Below are 16530 nucleotides of genomic sequence, written 5' to 3'. Positions count from 1 at the left end.
GAGCCAGGCCTGGAGGTGGGGCTCGATGGCGCGCCTGGTGGCCGGGCCTGCACCCATGGGGCTCGGCGGGCACAGCCCAAAGAGGTAACGTGGATCCTCCTCCCCATGGGCTCACCACCTATGGGAGGGGCCAAGGAGGTTGGGTGCAATGTGAGTTGGGTGGTGGCCGAAGGCGGGGACCTTGGCGGTCCGATCCTTGGCTACAGAAACTGGCTCTTGGGACGTGAAATGTCACCTCTCTGAAGGGGAAGGAGCCTGAGCTAGTGCACGAGGTCGAGAGGTTCCGGCTAGAAATAGTCGGACTCACCTCGACGCACAGCTTGGACTCTGGAACCAATCTCCTTGAGAGGGGCTGGACTCTCTACCACTCTGGAGTTGCCCCCGGTGAGAGGCGCCGAGCAGGTGTGGGCATACTTATTGCCCCCCGACTCGGAGCCTGTGCATTGGGGTTTACCCCGGTGGAGGAGAGGGTGGCCTCCCTCCGCCTTCGGGTGGGGGGAAGGGTCCTGACTGTTGTTTGTGCGTATGCCAACAGCAGTTTGGAGTATCCACCCTTTTGGAGTCTCTGGAGGGTTGCTAGAGGGCATACCTTCTGGGATTCCCTCGTTTTGCTGGGAGACTTCAATGCTCACGTGGGCAATGACAGTGAGACCTGGAAGGGCGTGATTGGGAGGAATGGCCCCCCCGATCTGAACCCGAGCGTGTTTTGTTATTGGACTTCTGTGCTCGTCACGGATTGTCCATAACGAACACCATGTTCAAGCATAAGGGTGTTCATATGTGCACTTGGCACCAGGACACCCTAGGCCTCAGGTCGATGATCGACTTTGTGGTGTGTCGCCGGACTTGCGGCCATATGTCTTGGACACTCGGGTGAAGAGAGGGGCGGAGCTGTCAACTGATCACCACCTGGTGGTGAGTTGGCTTCGATGGTGGGGGAAGATGCCGGTCAGACCTGGTAGGCCCAAACGTGTTGTGAGGGTCTGCTGGGAACGGCTGGCAGAGTCCCTGTCAGAAGTAGCTTCAACTCCCACCTCCGCAGAACTTCAACCACGCCCCGAGGGAGGTGGGGACATTGAGTCCAATGGGCCATGTTCCGTGCCTCTATTGTTGAGGCGGCTGACCGGAGCTGTGGCCGCAAGGTGGTCGGTGCCTGTCGTGGCGGCAATCCCCGAACCCGTTGGTGGACACCGGTGAGGGATGCCGTCAAGCTGAAGAAGGAGTCCTATAGGACTTTTTTGTCCTGTGGGTCTCTGGAGGCAGCTGATAGGTACCGGCAGGCCAAGCGGAACGCGCTTCGTTGTTGCTGAGGCAAAACTCGGGCATGGGAGGAGTTTGGAGGCCATGGAGAACGACTTTGGACGGCTTCGAGGAGATTCTGGTCCACCGTCCGGCGTCTCAGGAGGGGAAGCAGTGCAGTGTCAACACCGTATAGTGGGGATGGTGCGCTGCTGACCTCACTGACGCTAGGGTCGGTGGGAGGAGTACTTCAAGACCTCCTCAATCCCACTAACATGCCTTCCAATGAGGAAGCAGAGCCTGGGGACTCTGAGGTGGGCTCTCCCATCTCTGGGACTGAAGTCACCGAGGTGGTCAAAAACTCCTTGGTGGCAGGGCCCGGGGTGGATGAGATACCGAGTTCCTTAAGGCTCTGGATGTTGTAGGACTGTCTTGGTTGACACGCCTCTGCAACATCGCATGGACATCGGGACAGTGCCTCTGGATTGGCAGACCGGGGTGGTGGTCCCCTCTTTAAAAGGGGACCGGAGGGTGTGTTCCAACTATAGAGGGATCACACTCCTCAGCCTCCCTGGAAAAGTCTATTCGGGGTTCTGGAGAGGAGGGTCCGTCGGATAGTCAACCTCGGATTCAGGAGGAACAGTGTGGTTTTCGTCCTGGTCGGAACAGTGGACCAGCTCTTCACCCTTAGCAGAGTCCTGGAGGGTGCATGGGAGTTTGCCCGACCGGTCTACATGTGTTTTGTGGACTTGGAAAAGGCATTCGACCGTGTCCCTCGGGGAATCCTGTGGGGGGTGCTCCGGGAGTATGGGGTACCGGACCCCCTGATAAGAGCTGTTCGGTCTCTGTACAACCGTGTCAGAGCTTGGTCCGCATTGCGGCAGTAAGTCGAGCCCGCTTCCAGTGAGAGTTGGACTCCGCCAGGGCTGCCCTTTGTCACCATTCTGTTCATAACTTTTATGGACAGAATTTCTAGGCGCAGCCAGGGTGTTGAAGGGGTCGGTTTGGTGGACTCAGGATTGGGTCACTGCTTTTGCAGATGATGTTGTCCTGTTTGCTTCATCAGGCCGTGATCTTCAGCTCTCTGGATCGGTTCGCAGCTGAGTGTGAAGCGGCTGGGATGAGAATCAGCACCTCCAAATCCGAGAGCATGGTCCTCAGCCGGAAAAGGGTGGAGTGCCCTCTCAGGGTTGGGGGAGAGATCCTGCCCCAAGTGGAAGAGTTCAAGTATCTCGGGGTCTTGTTCACGAGTGAGGGAAGAATGGAGCGTGAGATCGACAGGCGGATCGGTGCGGCATCCGCAGTGATGCGGGCTCTGCATCGGTCTGTCGTGGTGAAAAAGGAGCTGAGCCGTAAGGCAAAGCTCTCAATTTACCAGTCGATCTACCTTCCTACCCTCACCTATGGTCATGAGCTATGGGTAGTGACCAAAGAACGAGATCGCAATACAAGCGGCTGAAATGAGTTTCCTCCGCAGGGTGTCTGGGCTTTCCCTTAAAGATAGGGTGAGAAGCTCAGTCATCCGGGAGGGGCTCAGAGTAGAGCCGCTGCTCCTCCGCATCGAGAGGAGTCAGATGAGGTGGCTCGGCATCTGATCAGGATGCCTCCTGGACGGCTCCCTGGTGAGGTGTTCCGGGCACGTCCAACCGGGAGGAGGCCCCGGGGAAGACCCAGGACACGCTGGAGGGACTATGTCTCCCGGCTGGCCTGGGAACGCCTTTGGGATTCTCCCGAAGAGCTGGAAGAAGTGGCCGGGGAGAGGGAAGTCTGGGCCTCTCTGCTTAAGCTGCTGCCCCCGCGACCCGACCTCGGATAAGCGGAAGAGAATGGATGGATGATTTACATCACTGAATTATCAATTATCCATCTATCCTGCTTATCAAATACATAACCCTTCTATCAGTGCAAGTAATGCATTTTGTAAGTAGCGGGCAGATGTGTCTGTTCAAATCCTCTAACAGAGCAGACTTGAATATTCTACTTCAGAAGAATGAGTCAACTTCGAGGATCTGCTCAGTGTTTTATTAAAACTGTTGCAGTCTTTCAATTGCCTCGCATTTCTTTCCACTTGCGTTCCTGATTCAAGCACTGTGTGTGGAATGTGCACATTATAGCTTTGTCTTCATGTTCTTTCTCTCACATCTCAAAAACATTCATTTTCAGTTAATTGTCAGTTCTACAAATGGCCTGCTGTATATTTTTTGTTTTGTGTAATGGAGAGGAGAATAAGTAAGGAAATATAAGGAAGAATGTTTAAAAAGTGGTATATATTATGGACATGCTTAAGTAACCAGTCAGTCAAATAATATTTGGTCTACCTAATTTTATAATTTTAAACTTAAGTGCATGCTTTGCTTTGGAGAAGGCAACAAAGCAGTGATATATCACTATAAATACATTTGCTCACTTCACTAGAGGTAATACTGGCCTTCTCAGAGGTTAGTGATTTATTAGTCTTGCTGAAGCCACATGTCCATACAGTGGTGTGAAAAACTATTTGCCCCCTTCCTGATTTCTTATTCTTTTGCATGTTTGTCACACAAAATGTTTCTGATCATCAAACACATTTAACCATTAGTCAGATATAACACAAGTAAACACAAAATGCAGTTTTTAAATGATGGTTTTTATTATTTAGGGAGAAAAAATCCAAACCTACATGGCCCTGTGTGAAAAGTAATTGCCCCTGAACCTAATAACTGGTTGGGCCACCCTTAGCAGCAATAACTGCAATCAAGCGTTTGCGATAACTTGCAGTGAGTCTTTTACAGCGCTCTGGAGGAATTTTGGCCCACTCATCTTTGCAGAATTGTTGTAATTCAGCTTTATTTGAGGGTTTTCTAGCATGAACCGCCTTTTGAAGGTCATGCCATAGCATCTCAATTGGATTCAGGTCAGGACTTTGACTAGGCCACTCCAAAGTCTTCATTTTGTTTTTCTTCAGCCATTCAGAGGTGGATTTGCTGGTGTGTTTTGGGTCATTGTCCTGTTGCAGCACCAAAGATAGCTTCAGCTTGAGTTGACGAACAGATGGCCGGACATTCTCCTTCAGGATTTTTGGTAGACAGTAGAATTCATGGTTCCATCTATCACAGCAAGCCTTCCAGGTCCTGAAGCAGCAAAACAACCCCAGACCATCACACTACCACCACCATATTTTACTGTTGGTATGATGTTCTTTTTCTGAAATGCTGTGTTCCTTTTACGCCAGATGTAACGGGACATTTGCCTTCCAAAAAGTTCAACTTTTGTCTCATCAGTCCACAAGGTATTTTCCCAAAAGTCTTGGCAATCATTGAGATGTTTCTTAGCAAAATTGAGACGAGCCCTAATATTCTTTTTGCTTAACAGTGGTTTGCGTCTTGGAAATCTGCCATGCAGACCGTTTTTGCCCAGTCTCTTTGTTATGGTGGAGTCGTGAACACTGACCTTAATTGAGGCAAGTGAGGCCTGCAGTTCTTTAGACGTTGTCCTGGGGTCTTTGTGACCTCTCGGATGAGTCGTCTCTGCGCTCTTGGGGTAATTTTGGTCGGCCGGCCACTCCTGGGAAGGTTCACCACTGTTCCATGTTTTTGCCATTTGTGGATAATGGCTCTCACTGTGGTTCGCTGGAGTCCCAAAGCTTTAGAAATGGCTTTATAACCTTTATCAGACTGATAGATCTCAATGACTTCTGTTCTCATTTGTTCCTGAATTTCTTTGGATCTTGGCATGATGTCTAGCTTTTGAGGTGCTTTTGGTCTACTTCTCTGTGTCAGGCAGCTCCTATTGAAGTGATTTCTTGATTGAAACAGGTGTGGCAGTAATCAGGTCTGGGGTGGCTACGGAAATTGAACTCAGGTGTGATACACCACAGTTAGGTTCTTTTTGAACAAGGGGGCAATTACTTTTTCACACAGGGCCATGTAGGTTTGGATTTTTCTCTCCCTAAATAATAAAAACCATCATTTAAAAACTGCATTTTGTGTTTACTTGTGTTATATTTGACTAATGGTTGAATGTGTTTGATGATCAGAAACATTTTGTGTGACAAACATGCAAAAGAAGAAGAAATCAGGATTGGGGCAAATAGTTTTTCACACCACTGTATAATATATACATCTAGAGACTACCTTGAGTGAATTGTATCTAAAACTGGGAGAGAACAATTAGGCTGCCCACTGAGTTTCGCGTTTCTAAACCAATCCAAAGCCTCATGAAGGCAGCAGAGATGGTCTCGTTAACCTGGTCCAACAGAGAGCAAGCTTCTGTTTATCATCCACAGTCAAAGTCTCCTAAAAAAAACTATTAGACATACAGTATACATGTGTGTCGTTTGTACAGAGAGCACATTACTCATTTTAAAAATAAACATAATCTGACTCAAGGGAAAAGACTTTCTGTAGCATCAGATTCTACACTGGCATTCGATGGCATCAATGGACGAGTGGTAAACGTGAATGATATGTTGTCGCAGGTGTTGTGTGTGCAGAGAGGAGAGGAATGAAGGTCAGTAGGAACAAGACAGAATACATGTGTGTAAATGAGAGGGAGGTCAGTGGAATGGTGAGGATGCAGGGAGTAGAGTTGGTGAAGGTGGATGAGTTTAAATACTTGGGATCAACAGTACAGAGTAATGGGGGTTGTGGAAGAGAAAGAGTGCAGGTAGGGTGGAATGGGTGGAGAAAAGTGTCAGGAGTAATTTGTGACAGACGGGTATCAGCAAGAGAGAAAGGGAAGGTCTACAGGACGGTAGTGAGACCAGATATGTTATATGGGTTGGAGACGAGGGCACTGACCAGAAAGCAGGAGACAGAGCTGGAGGTGGCAGAGAGTTAAAGATGCTAAGATTTGCACTGGGCGTGACGAGGATGGATAGGATTAGAAATGAGTACATTAGAGGGTCAGCTCAAGTTGGACAGTTGGGAGACAAAGTCAGAGAGGCAAGATTGCGTTGGTTTGGACATGTGCAGAGGAGAGATGCTGGGTATATTGGGAGAAGGATGCTAAGGATAGAGCTGTCAGGGAAGAGGAAAAGAGGAAGGCCTAAGAGAAGGTTTATGGATGTGGTGAGAGAGGACATGCAGGTGATGGGTGTAACAGAACAAGATGCAGAGGACAGAAAGGTAGCGAAAAAGATGATCCACTGTGGCAACCCCTAATGGGAGCAGCCGAAAGAAGAAGTGTCACACTCCATCAAAAGGAGCGTTATGAGAGTTGATAACGGAGAGCCACAGGTGATGCAGATTTCAGTACTTCAAACACCTGAATCAACAAATCTGCCTGACGAGACTAGTAAAGCACAGAGAAGGCTGTACAGCATCCACCTTCTGACTGTGCGTCCAAACGCTAAAGAAATTTAACATTACTGTGCAACTGGAAATGCAAACAAGCCATGACAAAATATCTGCAGTGTTTTAACACTTTGTATATCCGTGGACCTCACTGCTCATCTAAACTCTGTTTGCTGTTATGACATAAAGTGATGTACAAAAATCAAAATAACAGAAAAATACTGCAACAGACAGAAACACTTCTTAAATGTATGAAGGCCAGTGGCTGCGGTGGTCTACGTGTGTGTGCGAGTCTGTTTCCACCGTCGCAGTGCTCATTACAATGTGCAAATTATTAAGCTTCACCTGGATTGAGCTATTCAATTCCAGCAATTTTAGAATTTTATTTTCTCTCAGCCTCACATCTTTTGTTCAGCACCTTTTGCTCTCCCCCGGAAACTCTGGTGATTGTTTGAAATGCATGGACTGGAGGAACGGGGGGCTGGTGTTTAGGAAGAAGCCCTGTGGATATAGTCTTTGCAGCACAGTATTTTGCTGCTATTCATAATCAGTTTAAATAATTTCTTTTAAAAGTAATATAGTCAAAATGCATTTGTTAAAATGCACATCTCTAGGCTTCCAAAGGTTTTTTTTTATTACATCCACTTTATAAATATGCTTTCATTCTTTTTGTGCTTAATGTTTTTGTCCAGACTGTTTTGATGTGTATGACTTGAATGGAGATGGATATATTTCAAGGGAAGAAATGTTTCATATGTTGAAAAACAGCCTCACGAAACAGCCAACAGAAGAAGATCCCGATGAAGGAATTAAAGATTTAGTTGAAATAACCCTGAAAAAAATGGTATGTTTTCAAATTGCAGTATACCGTTGATGGTATACATAAAAGATGTTGATGGTATCAGCAGTATGGTGGCAGAAGGGTTTGTGTTGGTGTCTCACAGTGCTGGTAGGTAGATTGGGTTCATATCCCAGCCTACTGACTGCACATGGTAGTATTTTGGCTTTCCATCCACATCCTAAACATGTGTGTGCTAATTCTTGACTCTAAATTGTCCAAAGTATGTGCATCAGCATCAGCTCTTCTATGGACTGGGCCCTCAAACCAGGACTGGTTCATTCCTTCTAGAAGGAAGTAGCAATGATGGATAGGCACCAGGCCCCATGACACTGAACTGGCTTAAGGGGATTTAATGATAGCTGGATATATGTTTTAATTATTATACATTACTATTTTCAAAAAGGTCACTGGCCAGGTTACAACTTAATTTGCAATTTAAATTGGCAAACACCGGTGATCCGGCACCATTGAACTAACAGGAAACACGAAAGCAGGCAGAAACTTACTTTCAGTTGTCATAGAAGACAGGGGTTTGCTGGCATCCTTACTAGGATGGGTGGTACCTTACCCACATGGGACACCTTTATAATGGAAGGAGGCCCTCCCTGGGGCCCACACGGGTGGCAGCAGCTCTCTGGTGGGTCACCCATATACACTCCCGCAGGGGTTCATGGGAATTGAAGTTCAAATAATAGGCAGCCCTGCAGGTTCTCATTGGAGGTGGCAAAGGCAGCTGTGGGGAGGAGGTTTGTTTTTTAAGGAGGTTCTGCCTGACCCAGAAGTGTATCCTGGATACAACATGGCAGCAGCAGAAGTACTCCCTGGTCTGATATAATGGCACCCACTCCTCCTCACTCGAGGGGAGACAGAGTCGGGTGGAGGAGGAGAGGGAAGAGACAGAAAAGAAGACTTTTGTTGATAATTGTGCTTGTGCAACCTTTTGAAGAAGCCTATGAAAGGTATTTGTGCACAGTAAATCACTTGTTTGAACCCAGGCCTTGTGTAGTTCTGGTTGTGATTAGGGTGCTGAAACCCCCTCCCCCCCCCCACCTAGTTGTCACACAGTGCAGTGGGGAAAATACTCCCACATCCAGTAAGAAAATAGAATGTTTACATGGTGGGCTTCTACTACAACCAACCATAAAATTGGATTGAGCTGGTTCAGCAAATGGATGTTAAACTGGACTGGGGGCTCTCTAATTTAATCAGAGGCTCACACCTAGCTCTTACAGGTCCATGCCTTCTGGACCTTTAGCAGATTGTGGTCATCTAATTGACACTGAACTAGAAATTCAGTTTTATTTGTACAGTATGTGGCATTTCTTGCTAAAAGCAATAGACCCTTTAACACAAAATGTCCCACACTGAGTAAGCGGTAACTCAGTTGGAAAGCTTGTTGGTTATACAGTACATTGAAAAACTAATCCTACAGAGACCCTTAAGAATGATACAGACTCTTTTAGTATTTTCCATTGAGTATAGTATTCTGTTTTAATTCATAGCTTACAGATTGTTCCTTCATTAGTTTCTGTTACAGTGACAATTAAAAAAAAAGGAGTGGACATCAAAGTAAAATACATCTCCTGCCTAGAAAAGAAAATTCATTTACTTTTTTGAATTCATATATTACAATCCTGGGTCACAGAGTGTAGCATAAGAGGCAAGGCCCACACAACTGGCCAATTTGTCGGTTAACAGCCATAAATTGTAGGTCTTTCTGTGAAACGTGGGAGGAAACTTGCTTTCTTGGATGAAACGCACTTGGCCACAGGACAAACTCCACAGTGAGTGTCTGACCTGTGATCAGAGTCCATGACAATGGAACAGTGACAAGGACGCCCCCCACCCCCCCCAAAAATATGCTGTTCCAGTAGGTTAATCGAAAATTTGATTTGTAGTTGGTCTTCATGGGATGTGTGCAGGAACACGCTGTATCAGTGCAGGTTCTCAACCTCTCTCTGCATAAAGCACACCAAAATTTGGCAATTATTTATGAATGTGAAAAAAGTAAATGAACTAAATACACCTCAGAATCAGTAAAAGTTGCCAATGGAAACCAAACTCTTCCACTAGATCTAAAATTGGCAACCACTGGCATAAGCATCACTCCAGTAATGTGTGGTACACACGAGGAAGGACTGAAGCCAGAATGCCAACTTGTGGGGGCCTGCAGCAACATACTGAACAATAGCAGCAGAAGACCCCCTGACAACCTTTAACAAGCAGCTAAACAAATGGGTTTGATGTACTGAATGGCCTCCTCTAGTTTGTCAAATTTCTTAGAGATGGCAGCCATGGTATGTCACCAACTATTAAAATGTTTTGTTAGCACCTTTAACATTAAACCAGCAACAAAAAACAAAAGTAATTAAGTAAAACAAAAATATTAATTTCACTTTCAAAATTGCCAGCGTTCTCGCCTGCAGATCCTTGAAGTGTGATCTTTCTATATCAGCTGTAGACAAATGTATTATAACAACAAGTCTTAGAAATACTGTAAAGCATCTGTGGAAGGCTGCACATATTTATTTTGAGTAATTTTATCATGGAGTACCACATGATGCGCTTACAGTCTTAGTGTAAAGTGAAAACCTTTCTCTAGTAGATCCTGTAGACAAATGGCATCGGCTACTATGTAAGCAAGGACAAAAAAAGCACAGCTTTATCACAAAAAAAAGTGTAATAATTTTACTGTGTTTTTTTTTTTTTTATTACTGTTAATACACACTAATTAAACACTACAACTTAGTTATGAAGTTTATATGGGCGCTATACGCATGTCACTAGTGTGACAACTTGTACATCTAGATATTATGCACGTTTTGTTTCTAAAATACTCTTCTCTTTTTAACAGGACCATGATCACGATGGCAGGCTTTCATTTTCAGACTTTGAAAAGGCCGTTAGAGATGAAGAGCTCTTGCTTGAAGCTTTTGGATCATGTCTGCCAGACACCAAGGTATAAGTGAAAACGTGTGTACCTCTCACTTGTCACCATCTGCATCAAGTTTGCATGTTCTGCCCACATCTGCATAGGTTTTCCACACAAAGCCCAAAGATACTCATCCATTTTCCAAACTGGCAATATCCAAACGGTCACCGGGCTGCAGGAACCTAACCCATCAAGCGCAGGGTGCACATCAGGGACAAACCCTAGCCTGGGCACCAGTCCATTCCAGGATGGACACACAGACAAACAAACTGGGGTCAATTTACCAATGCTAATCCACCTAACCTGCAGATTTGTAATCTATGAGAGGAAACCCACACAACCACAAGGAGAACATTTAAACTCCACACAAACAACCTGTGATGTGAAAAATGGCATTTTTGTTGCAAAGCAGTAGCATTACCACAGCGCCAACTCAAAGAAATTCACATCTGCTAACTTTCTAATTGGCTCACTGTATCTGAGGCCGCCCTGGAGTGGCATTGCACCCAGCACTCTCTGGTTTAACTCTAGCCTGTCCACAATCCTGCATTAAGCAGGTCCAAAACAAGATTTATAGATTATATTGTTGTTGCCTACTCTGAGATGAACCAACTTCTTACTGTTATAGTGAATATTATTGCCTATGTCCTCATTTTTTTGTGAAGTCAGATCAGGTGTAAAGTATTTTATACCATTTTTGTTTTTCTTTTCTCAACAGACTGTACTTGCATTTGAAGGAGAGGCTTTCCAGCAAGACATTGACAACTAATGATCCTGGAAATAGAACTGTTATTTAAAAAAAAAAAATTATTTTGTAAATAGTGACGCGTACACTATCATGTATCAATTGCAAAGAATTATGGAAGACTTTCCTTTTAATCGGTTTTAACTGAAGGAACAATACTTCATAACCAGATTAAAACATTTTCATTTTCTGAAGCTTACTGTTTTGCTGTACATACATACTGGTTTACTGAGTGGTCATACAGTGCATTCATCAATCCTGAATAGCAGTCTGGGGTGTGATTGGGTAGGGAAATTAACAATCCACACGTCTTAAATCTTTACAAGCTGTAGACGGTCAGATTCTCCGTCGCTGTTTTGGTTGATTGTTTTGTTGCAGGTTCCGATTTTCTTCTTTCACCTCAGACACTGAAGAAACCTAATTAAACAGAAAAGTAATAACATAGTAATAATACAGACACCAGAACACCAACCACTTATCTTTTGTGCACATTTCACCTGAACACAAAATCCATCCCCACTGGTAACTTAATATATAATTGGCTTTATGCAGTTTCTTCTCCACTACCGACCTGTGTTGCATTTCTTGACGATGTCCTTGACAAAATTATGCTGCACAAATTGTGTAAAATTTTACTTGAATCTTCCTGATGACAATGCTGAAGTCATTCTTTTACTTACCTTTAATATTTTGTTTCGAATCAAGTCTGCTGTTATGTTTAATGAGGTATCTCCCATGTCTACTTTGGGCGTGTTTGGTAATTTTGGACCAATTAACACTTCACTTGTATGATCTGCACTGCTTCCAACTAATAAATTAGTTCCCACTTGTTCATTTTTACGTTTTCTGTCCAGCAAGCACGTGGTCCTTGGAATAAATCTTGTGCCACAATGAAGGTCAGAAATGTGCTTAGGCTTTGCACCTGGAGGAGTCGTTTTCTCTGGCCTTACTGAAGTTTCCTCCTTTTCATTTAATTTCCAAGGTTCAGGCATCTCACTTGGGTAAGAGGAATTCAACTGAAACGGTGACGGAGTGCGGATAGTTTGCTCCCTGTAACCAGACACATGTGACAAAACGGACAGATGTTCTTGGGGAGGTGGTGGTAGCATTGGGTAACCATAATAGGAGGAATGTTCAGTCTCACTGGCAACATATTCCTTTGCTGTGGCTGCAAGTTCTTTCCGTAAGGTGCTTCTTATAGCACTGCTGTCGGCTTCTTTAGACTTTTCCAATTTAGGCAGATTTTTATCTGTGGGAGGAAAGAAAAAAAAACACTTGATGTACCTTTACTTTTCATGGAAAGTCTATTTACATCTTTGCTTTTATGCAGCGGTTTCACAAACTTAATTAATGATAACTTAAATGTTTTCACAAGTTCCTCTGAAAATTTTTAGGTACATCATTAAGAAAAAGACACCATTCATTTTTACAGTTAATTTTTTCAGAGGAAGTAATAACATCCTAAATAATGCCTTACATGGGGACAGAATAGAGTGACATCTACACGGTTTCCATTCATTTTGTTTTAATATCCATTAAGGCAACATCTGTACTAATGCTTACACGTTTGAGACTATGAAGGAACTTGTCAAGATGGCCCCAACAGCTAAGGAACTGGCATAGCCACACCAGTCAATGAGGGGACATGTTTAGTCTTCACCACCCAGTCACTATGCAGCTCTCAGCAAGTCGCTTAACCTGGCAGAGCTCCCGAGGTAGGAACATGTACTACTCTAGGTGACTGAGGCAAGAAAGATCTCCTAAAATATCTAACTAACATTTAGAAAACGTTTTAAATTATATACTTAAAACAAGCTAAATATATAAAATACTTTTGTTATGGGTTACTCTTGCAATAAACTGCCTTCTGTCTTGTAACTTTTCTCTTGTGTCTTCCAATGTTTCAAATTCTGGTGCATAACAGACATGAAGCAAACCACCAAAGAAACTTTTTTCATCCAACTTGCGTTTTGCAGCTCTAAGAAGGGGGATAGAGAAACAAAACAAAAAAAAAAAAAAAACATATTACTAACTACCCTTTAGGTTTGATTGGCACTGTAACGTTGCGGACACATTTTGGTCGAGCACAAACAAATGACCGTTAGAATCTTTCAAACTCAATATTAAAATAGTACTCAGATATCTTAAAATACAGATGTTTGACATATCATCTGCAAGAAAGACAGACAACATTAAAAGTTCCTTCACAGAAATATTGTAGTAGTGGAGAAGCAGCTAAATGGCACAGTCCACAATGACACTTTACAGCAGGATGGAAGGTCCAGGCAACTGTAGCTCATTATTTAATCATTTGCCCTGTTGGGGTGTGGGGGGGAGTTTCGGGTCGGTGTTTGGAGGGAGAGAGAGAGAGAGAGAGAGAATTTTCTCACAGAGACACTTTCACGTTCCGCGAGACAAGTCTTTGTGCCAAGAGATTTAACCAAGCCCGGGGCCGGCCGGAAATAAAACAAAGAGTAGATGACAAAGTAGAACGTCAATGAATTCAAAAACATTGGCTGGAATTACGAAAATTCAAAAGTCAAAAAAAAAAAAAAAAGATAGTAAAAAGATCACATTAGCACAAACAAATGGAAATTACTTGGTGAAATAACGGAACAGTGAAAAGAGATTAATATATTGTTTGGATTTAAAGTTGAAGTTGGAGACTTGTAGATTGTCTAATTCATGTTGCCATTGGGGGGAAAGAAAAAAAAAAAAAACAGCGTTTCTTCCCAATGAAGAACCATATCCGTGAGAATTAAAAAATGTGTTGTTTGGTGAAAGTGAAATCCCAGGAGAGAAATCAATTCTCATTTGTGTGAATGCTATTGTCAGACATATTTCTTGTAGAGAAAAAGAAACGATATTCACTCACGGGCAGTTATACGTTGCATTGGCATGATGTAATTCCAAACATGGAATCAAAATTCAATGCGATATTGATGAAAAGGTAAAAAAACAATTTTGACTCACCCTTTATAGAGGGATACATATTTCTATTATTTGAGAGAGAAAATGCTAAACACAACATTAAAAGGGCTAAATATTCCATTCAATTAAATGTAGTAAAATAACTGTTCTCCATTTTTATTTAATAGACACCACCATATAACGTGGCTTGTGCTAAATAATGAGTCACAAATGAACAATACAGCATTGGGGACTCCAATTCAAGCCAATGTTCTGCTGTAATTTTCTCAGTCTTTATGCACCAGATATTTACCCAAGGCCCAATATGTTTAATTTTGGACCTTTAGATTTTACTTAAGACATTGGGGATGTCACTGGAATACACCATTAATCTGTATGCTGATTGGTATAAAATTAAAATTTATTTGAATGCGTCCTGCAAATGAAGCTAAATAAGACACTGCGAGGTCCAACATTTGGTTGTAAAAAAAAAAAAAAAAACAAAAAGACAACCATCTTGAATTTTATTTGTAAATAGCCATAAACACCTATCAAAGACAGGTAATAGAATCATTTAAAATTATTTGGTAGATCTTGCCCTTCAGCACCATTCCTCTGTATTTGTATGTCTAAACCTCTCTTCACCAGCGCTCTCTTTCCCCCAAGCAGGCTCCCGTAAAGCCTACTTCCCAGACTCCCAGATTTTCAAGGCATCTTTCTTGCTTCCTATCTGGCTTTATACTTTATGCCTTTAAAAGGAGACTCTCATAGATTGCGTCATTACTTATCCTCGTATGTCTCATGCTCACACTTCCTCTTTTTCTTTGCATCCCCAAAGCCAAACTGACCAGTCTCACCAAAACCAAACTGACCAATCAGATTGCTTTGAGGGACTGAAGACACAGGCCTTAGTGTTTTATCACATAGTAAATAGATGATGACTCAAGACTATTCTTTTATTTACACAGTATTTCTGACTGAAAAACGGGTACAAAATATTAAACTAAATAAAAAGCACATACTTTTAAAATGTTATTTACAGGAGTCACTCTTAGAAAACAGGTGTGCAAGGGGGGAAAAAAATAGTTAAAAAGTTATGCATCGTGGTCAAAAAGCAAAGCAAGTTTAATATACTAATCAGTATTTTAGGGAACAATCTAAATTTAAAATGTTGTGACTGAAATCTCAACAAGGCAAATCAAGTAGAATCCCACAGAAAATGGCCATTACTCTGAAAGCACACCAAGTGCGATATTCTGAAGTGTACCTGTAGTTGGACCACTGCCTGTTTTGTGGTGGCTTCACTCAATTGACTACTTAATTCAGTTGCTAAACTCAAATGTTCCTCTTAAGAGCTGCCTATGTTAAAATACTCATTAAGTGCTTACAAAGTGAATTACGGAGGTACTTTTCAACTCGGAAGGCTCTAGCCATTGAATGCGAGATTAGACAGAAATGTAAGCAAACCACTTCATCTAAAGAATTACCTTGCACTTTGTATTTTTTGGAACTTCATAAGGTAGGTTTCGGTGAACTCTTCTGCAGGATAATCATCCAATATGCGGTACTCCTCAACAGCTCCATAAAGTGCAAAGAGTTGGATCAGCTCTGTCATTACTCCTAGTGCTGGCACTCCTTGCACCAACAGGTAGCGTGACTCTAAGTTGATTGTGTACACCTTAAAAGTCAAAAAGAAAAAACGTACAATTGAAGACATTTTTCCCCAATAGGAGCCCAAACTTCCTAAAGAGAGTTAAAGGGAATTCATAAAAGGTTGTGGGAAAACGTAAAAACAAATAAGGCAAACTACTAACCTCTCATATCTTCTAGAAGGCTGATCAACATGTCTCAAAAAAGTGCAATCCCCCTTGCCTTGTTCGCCCTGCACTAAGCCAGCAGCGATTCTGTGATTCTACCAAAACGACTCAACGGAGTCAAACTGGACGCCAATTACCAGATGGCTACATGACGGTGGTCTTTGCAGCCAGATACAGCCGCTGGCTCTAACCGATACCGTACCTGACGAGTTGTTTGTCAGGTCTTATTCTAAACACGTTTAAGTAATAAAAAGAGGAGACAGTGAAATTTCTGCTGCTCAATAAAACCAGCACCATATCAAGATACAGCAGACTCGCAAGAAAACGACAAACACACAAGTTTGGGTCCTGCCCGGTACAAATACCATGCAACAGCTTTTTTTTGCCTTTGTCAATGCTAATACATTCAGAACACAATTCCAAGAATCAAACGGGTATTGTGGATACTTTCCACCGACTGCAGGATGATTTCTGCATTGCACTGTACCAAATGCGGCTTAACCAAAGAAGCAAAGGTCCTTTAAAGTAGGTCTGTATTTGTAATCGATGCCCACTGCCATCAAGACTAGTAAGTGAAACATTTAATTTACAACAAAAATAGTCTATATTTTTCCCTAAAAAAACATATGTATCAACTCCAGTACCTTGACAGCCTTGGGTTTCCTCCCCTCTCTGTACTTCGGTCTTGTAAAGCATACATCCTTCTGATGGTGATGTTTATATACCTCAGAGTTTTGCCATGGAGAGGATGCCATCTTACCTGACTCTTTCCT

The 16530-nt window shown here is 43.1% G+C and overlaps 2 protein-coding genes across 2 annotated transcripts in view; one reads left to right on the top strand and one right to left on the bottom strand.

Moving 5' to 3' along the window:
- Positions 1-11092, top strand: part of LOC120515661 (EF-hand calcium-binding domain-containing protein 1-like) — a 27136-nt gene extending 16044 nt beyond the window's left edge. The window contains exons 4-6 of the mRNA XM_039736874.1: positions 7205-7356; positions 10208-10312; positions 11004-11092. Coding sequence (XP_039592808.1) covers positions 7205-7356; positions 10208-10312; positions 11004-11054 — 308 coding nt within the window. The 3' untranslated portion in view covers positions 11055-11092. The remainder of the gene's footprint in view (positions 1-7204; positions 7357-10207; positions 10313-11003) is intronic.
- rbm48 (RNA binding motif protein 48) lies at positions 8817-16530 on the bottom strand. The gene is made up of 5 exons (XM_039736873.1): positions 16402-16530; positions 15428-15618; positions 12863-13008; positions 11711-12279; positions 8817-11447 (listed from the first exon to the last, which is right to left on the bottom strand). Exons 1-5 carry the CDS (start codon positions 16510-16512, stop codon positions 11367-11369), a joined length of 1098 nt encoding a protein of 365 aa, XP_039592807.1. The 5' UTR covers positions 16513-16530; the 3' UTR covers positions 8817-11366.

Source organism: Polypterus senegalus, chromosome 15 (genome assembly GCF_016835505.1).
Source record: "Polypterus senegalus isolate Bchr_013 chromosome 15, ASM1683550v1, whole genome shotgun sequence".
Taxonomy (NCBI): Eukaryota; Metazoa; Chordata; class Cladistia; order Polypteriformes; family Polypteridae; genus Polypterus; species Polypterus senegalus.
Note: the sequence above shows the minus strand (reverse complement) of the source record. Positions and strands in the feature narration are given on the sequence as shown.

What these genes read in the sequence shown, in the direction of transcription:
- rbm48 (XM_039736873.1), bottom strand. Translation starts at nt 16,512, where the DNA reads ATGGCATCCTCTCCATGGCAAAACTCTGAGGTATATAAACATCACCAT. An exon ending in GGAAACCCAAGGCTGTCAAG is followed by an intron (nt 15,619 to 16,401) that starts GTACTGGAGTTG and finishes TTGACTTTTAAG; the next exon opens with GTGTACACAATCAACTTAGA. An exon ending in CAAAAAATACAAAGTGCAAG is followed by an intron (nt 13,009 to 15,427) that starts GTAATTCTTTAG and finishes CCCCCTTCTTAG; the next exon opens with AGCTGCAAAACGCAAGTTGG.